The sequence below is a fragment of the Amaranthus tricolor genome, chromosome 3 (assembly GCF_026212465.1).
Source record: "Amaranthus tricolor cultivar Red isolate AtriRed21 chromosome 3, ASM2621246v1, whole genome shotgun sequence".
Classification (NCBI taxonomy): Eukaryota; Viridiplantae; Streptophyta; class Magnoliopsida; order Caryophyllales; family Amaranthaceae; genus Amaranthus; species Amaranthus tricolor.
The window spans coordinates 1,662,394-1,668,393 of record NC_080049.1 but is presented as its reverse complement, the minus strand read 5'-3'; the positions used below and the strand labels follow the sequence as shown (position 1 = coordinate 1,668,393).

At 31.7% G+C, this 6,000-nt stretch overlaps 2 protein-coding genes across 2 annotated transcripts; both read right to left on the bottom strand.

Moving 5' to 3' along the window:
- Positions 1–520: 520 nt before the first annotated feature.
- LOC130807729 (receptor-like protein 9DC3) lies at positions 521–3,396 on the bottom strand. The gene is made up of 4 exons (XM_057673051.1): positions 3,393–3,396; positions 2,999–3,166; positions 2,399–2,638; positions 521–1,746 (listed from the first exon to the last, which is right to left on the bottom strand). The coding sequence occupies exons 1-4, from the start codon at positions 3,394–3,396 to the stop codon at positions 521–523; spliced, it is 1,638 nt and encodes a 545-aa protein (XP_057529034.1).
- Positions 3,397–4,810: 1,414 nt separating this feature from the next.
- LOC130807727 (leucine-rich repeat receptor-like serine/threonine-protein kinase BAM1) lies at positions 4,811–5,467 on the bottom strand. Its single transcript, XM_057673049.1, has 2 exons — positions 4,988–5,467; positions 4,811–4,819 (listed from the first exon to the last, which is right to left on the bottom strand). Exons 1-2 carry the CDS (start codon positions 5,465–5,467, stop codon positions 4,811–4,813), a joined length of 489 nt encoding a protein of 162 aa, XP_057529032.1.
- Between the last annotated feature and the right edge of the window lie 533 nt (positions 5,468–6,000).

Sequence of the window (6,000 nt, the reverse complement as noted above, 5' to 3'; positions counted from 1 at the left end):
TTTATAATCTAACAATCTTTTAAATTAATTAATTAATTATTTGCTTACTTTTCCAATTATTATTTCATTAAATTTTCATTATTATCCCATTTTCTATATGGCAAAAAGAAAAGGAAAAAAAATAAACCAAAACAATATGTATGAAAAAAACGACGAAACAGCAAACAAATAAAAATTAGAATATTCATCATGTATTCATGTTCTTCCCAAATATCCAAAACTCTTTCCCCAAATCCTAATTTTAATATATATTTGATATATTTGATATAAAAAAAATAAAAAATAAAAATTAAAACGAGTCCTCCAGATCCGCAGGTCCGGGTCTGGGTATTTTTCTCAGATCCGGATCCGGACCCATGAAATTTAAACGGATCTGGATCTGACCCGGATCTGATGGGTCTATATTTTTAGGACCCAAATCCGTAAAAACGGATACGGATCCACGGATCCGGATCGGGTCCAATACCCATTGCCATCCCTACTTGCTACAAATGAAATGTTCTTAGATAGAGGATCACTTTTAGTTCTTTGTTTTTCTTGTTCTGCTTCTTCTACTGAAATGGTGGTCATGAAAATCAAGTAAAGCCCATTCCATCTTATTCAACAATTTAAAAATCCAAAAAGGCTTCCACACTGACAATATGTTGTATCCCCAAGCCAAACCAACTATTGTACCACTTCCAAATCCAATCACTACAACTTCCCACATCGATAATTCTGTTTTTTCTTCAACATTATCATTGTTCAAAGATTGCACAACAATATTGTTTTTGCATTCAAGTAATGGTACTCCACACAATTCAAGATTTTCCTTGTACGATTCAGATGAGAAGGTATCAAAATTGTTACCATGGGGTATAGGCCCTTCCAGTTGATTATATGAAACATTAAAAATCTCGAGAAATGTTAAACTAACAAGTTCTTGAGGGATTTCAACGATAAGCCTATTTGATGATAGGTCTAAACCATCCAACAGTGATAAGTTCCCGAAGGATGGAGGGATGCTTCCGGTAAGTAGGTTATGCGAGAGATTAAGATTTCGTAGTGCTTGCAGCATCCCTATAGAATTTGGAATCTCTCCTTCAAAGTGATTATTAGACATATCAAATGTTGACATAGAAGTAATTATCTTCTTATTATCCAGTTTCACCCCCTTTACTATCATCTTAATGGAGAACATATAACCACCGCCTTCTAAGTACCTTGGACTTCCTATAGTAGACATGTCGATATCCATGATGGATAGAAATTGATTCATGTACATGAATGGCAATTTACTACAAAAATTATTGTTTGAAAGCTCGAGAATTTGTAGATTTGAAAAAGGAAATGTTGTAATCATTGTTAAATTGTTGGTTATATCATCATGAATTTTATTAAACGGTAGGCTGAGAACCTCTAAAGATGGAAGGCTATTTAACCAGTATGGAAATAGATCTTTGAATTTGTTGTTCCTCAAATTTAGGACTTTTAGGTTTCTACATTTAGATAAAGACCTAGGTATAGCTCCTTCTAACTGATTGTCACCGAAAACTACATATTCCAAGAAATCACGAGTAGAAAATGTTGATGGAATGATGCCCTTGAAATTATTTGATTGGAGATTCAATACAGCTAATAATTGAGTACTAGTATTGCCCAAGCAATGAGGAACTTCTCCATTAAACTTGTTATAAGATAAATCAAGGATTAGAAGATTAACCAAGTCGCAGATAGAAGAGTTTTTAAAATTCGTGACATTGTATCCTGGAATGCATGACAAATATGAAAGAATTTAGAGAAAGTTGTAGCTTCATATAATAATGTATAAATACATCATAGTAAAAGAATATTCTACCAAGAAATTTAATCTTTTTTGAAAAGAAAAAAAAATAAATTTGACCACATGACTTCTTAAAAAAGTTAGAAATTTGTTTAGAGTACATGTAATCACGTTAGGATAATTCCACTCAACTTTATGGAATATCTTGTTTTAAAAAATAAAACGATAACTATAAACTTAGTGTACCTGTAATCACGTTAGGATAATTTCACTCAGTAAATTGAGTTGTGATGCTTCCAATGTAGGCATATTAGATGTGAGATAATTGATATACTTTTTTTTATAATCTTTATTAATATATACAAAATACAAATATCAAAAATCAAAGAAATACATTAAAAATAATTCGATAGAACTTGTTTCACATATTTTTATTGGTTACATTAATCAATGTTATAAGAAAAATAAAAGCAAATATGAAAAACCTTAACAATACAAGAAATATATTTTTATTAGTGACAAGCAAATTCAAAAAATAAAATAATAATTTAACAATTGGAAGTCTCAATGTATGCAACAATGTCGAAATATTTTGGAAGATGCAATTTAGATAAGCATTGCTAAAGATTAGTGTACCGGTAATCTGTGGTGTGATTTTTCCAATCAAGTTATTGTTGGCAACCAACAAATAACGAAGATTCGTAAGCTTTTCAATGTTGACAGGTAACTGACCCGTGAGTTGATTATCTGTCAAATTTAGAAAATCAAGTAACTCACAACTCCCTAATCTCTCAGGGATTGGACCACTAAGCTTATTTGAAGAAACATCTAGGTATGTCAATAACCCATTCGTCCCCAACTTATGTGGAATACTTCCTGTAAAGTTATTTCCCCAAATATTAAGTTCTTCTAAGTTAGATAAATCTCCAATAAACTCTGGTATAAAACCTTGTAAGTTGTTTTGACAAAGAATTAAGAACGTCATGTTTATAAGAAGAGAAAAAGAATTTGGTATCTCACCGTGTAATTAATTATTTGATAAATCCAAATTAGTCAAATTTGTAAGAAGAGAAAAATAATTTGGTATCTCACCATGTAATTGATTATGTGATAAATCCAAATAAATCAAATTTGTAAGAAGAGAAAAAAAATTTGGTATCTCACCATGTAATTGATTATTTGATAAATCCAAATGAATCAAATTTGGAAGAAGTGAAAAAGAATTTGGTATCTCACCATGTAATTGATTATTTGATATATCTAAAGTTTTCAACCTCTTTAAGAATCCTAAGTCATAAGGAAGTAATCCCGAAAGATAGTTGTCAGAAAGATCCAAAACTTGAAGCTTTTGAAGTTTACTAAACTCTGGCGATATTGTACCAGAAACTCGTTCGTAGTATAGGGCTGGCAAAATTTGACCCGACCTGTTAACCTGATCTGAAACCGACCCGAAATTAGCGGGTTTGGGTTTAGATTTTTGACCCAATTAATTAATTGGGTCAACCTGACCTGATCTGTTTATTTAATGGGTTAGGTTCAGGTTGAATATTTAAACCCGAAAAAAATCTGTTTAACCCATTTATTAAATGGGTCAGTCAGGTCAGGTCGACCCATATTATCTAATATTAACCCATTATACTAGATGACACGTTATTGGGCCACTTGGGAGTTGGGCCTGCAAAATGGGGATGGAATGATGGAAATAATGAAAAATTGAAAATCATAAACCCTAAAATTATTTCGTCTTCCCAGTCATTCCTCTTCACTCTTCAGTGTTCTCTGCACCTTCCTCATTCCTCTTTAGTCTTCTCTGAGCGCCTTCCTCATTCCTCTTCTGTGCGCCTTCCTAATGTGTTGAGGGTAAGATTGCTTTTAAAAAGTGAGATGGAGAGTACGGATGGTTTTATGAAGAAAATGGCTTGTAAGATGTATGAAAAATTTGGGAAATATTGGAGTGATTTTAGCATTATTATGGCAGTCGCTATTGTGTTAGATCCTAGGTTTAAGCTTCAATTTGTTCAATGGAACTTTAAAAAAGTTTATGGAGATGGTGTTGATTATGAGGAAGAAGTGGCTAAGGTGAGGGAGAAAACACAAGAAATTTATAATATCTATGCTCTTAAACTATCTGCAACTTCTCCAAGACAAAAATATGGAAGTTTACATGTTGGAAATATTGAAGATACTACCGATGAGTTTATGACCGTAAGTTTCTGATTTTTTTTCCATAATTATATAAGTTGTTGTTTGTTTCTTTACCTTTTAAAGATTTTGATGTAAATGATTGTTTTATAGGACTTTGATAGTTTCTCTAATGAGCATAGTACTGTGAGTATGAATTCTGATTTGGAGATGTATTTTGAAGAGCAACAAGTGCCTCGTTCAATTAATCTTGATATTCTTGCGCATTGGAAGGCAAATGTATCTCGTTATCCGGTACTTCCTTTAATGGCTAGAGATATTCTTGTCATTCCTATATCTACCGTGGCTTCCGAATCTGCCTTTAGCATTGGTGGTCGGGTAATTGATTGCTATCGAAGTGCTTTGAAGCCAAATATTGTCCAAGCTATTGTTTGTCTAAAGGATTGGACATTTGAAGGAGATAATTTTCTATATACTATATGTCTAAGTTAATATTGGTTTTGGTTGCTTTTATTAGTGTTAATATTTTTGTTTGTTTGATAACTTATATTTTTGTTTATTAATGAAGAAAAATGGAATCACAATTAGATGAGCTTTGTGGGATAGTAATGAAGATTAAAGTTGTAGAAGAAGAAGACATATCTTACCCTAGTTCAAGTCCAAGTCCATGTCAAAGTTTCGATCAACAAGAATTCAGCTCAAAAGCATCTTCCTCAGCGACCATATTTTAGATTATGATGATTTATAGAAACTAGAAACAAATTATGATACTTTTGGTTTTGGCTTGTCAACTTAACAATTTGTTGTGCTATTTTGCTTATTTGTTGACTTTTGAAGACTTTTAAGAACTTTGAAGCATGTTTAATTTTATTATGAAATGTGAATATAATATATGGGTCAAATGGGTCAAATGACCTGAAATATATGGGTTCAATAACCTGAAAAAAAGCAGGTTAAATGGGTCATTAGCAGGTTGACCCAACCTGCTACAAATCATGTCGGGGTTTCAATTTTGGACCCATTTAATTAAATGGGTCAGGTTCAGGTCAAGGGTCTAATGACCCATTTATATATGACCCGAACCTGAAAACGACCCCACACGACCTGTTTGACACCCCTAGTAGTAAGACAAAGGCACCGAAGCTCCGACATATTAACAAATAAAGGGAGTGGACCACTAAAATAGTTATCACGCCCATAAAAATATTGGAATTTTGTAAGGAGAGAAAGAGAAGACGGGACATGCCCATAAAAATAGTTATCATGGAGAGATAGGTTTTGCAGGTTTGTAAGTAAACCGATTTGAGGAGAGAGAGTACCATTGAGTTCTAAGTAGGAGATGTCCAGGAAAATGACAGTGGGAGAGTGAGAAGACGAAGAGCAAGTGGCGAACGACCAATTGCAATAGTGAGTAGTGTTTTTCCAAGATGATAGACTTTTATGAGGATCATCTTTAATGGCAGATTTAATAGCTAATAATGCTTCTTGTTCTGATAATATTCTGCCATTGACGAAGATAATATTCAGACAGTGAATAAACAAGAAGAAAACAAGAATTCGCATTTTGTTATTTTTGTTTCTTTTACTTTGATGTGTAGAATACTAGAATTGAGATACATGATGAGAGGAAAATGAAAGAATATTTATAATGTGTTAAAATAATCTAGAAAAATCTAGGATTTTAATTAAATATAAAAAATATCTAAACTAAAGAATTAAAAAATAAAAATATTTATATTTTTAGTAAACTTGTAACTAAACTCATCACTATAAATATTCATTGATGTAATGAATTTTGAGCAATGAATAAGAATAGCCATTTTACATATTCACTTATCTTCCTCTCCAAATAAATCAATTTACTATTTTACCTTCTAAATTTTCCTACTATGTAGTTCTTTTTGAAAGCAACTTAGGATACTACTTTAATGTATCCTTAAATATGTATCAAACTTTAATTATTTTTATTAAATAATATGAATTTTAGATGAATCTAATAAGTTCTTGATAAAAACAAATAAATATCAAGAATTAAGTTTGATTAAATAGGAATGATGATCTCTTCAAAAAAAATGAGAATGATGATCAAAGAACGA

What these genes read in the sequence shown, in the direction of transcription:
- LOC130807729 (XM_057673051.1), bottom strand. An exon ending in ATCAAATAATCAATTACATG is followed by an intron (nt 2,639 to 2,998) that starts GTGAGATACCAA and finishes ATAACTTTACAG; the next exon opens with GAAGTATTCCACATAAGTTG. An exon ending in AATCACACCACAGATTACCG is followed by an intron (nt 1,747 to 2,398) that starts GTACACTAATCT and finishes CATGCATTCCAG; the next exon opens with GATACAATGTCACGAATTTT.
- LOC130807727 (XM_057673049.1), bottom strand. Translation starts at nt 5,467, where the DNA reads ATGCGAATTCTTGTTTTCTTCTTGTTTATTCACTGTCTGAATATTATC.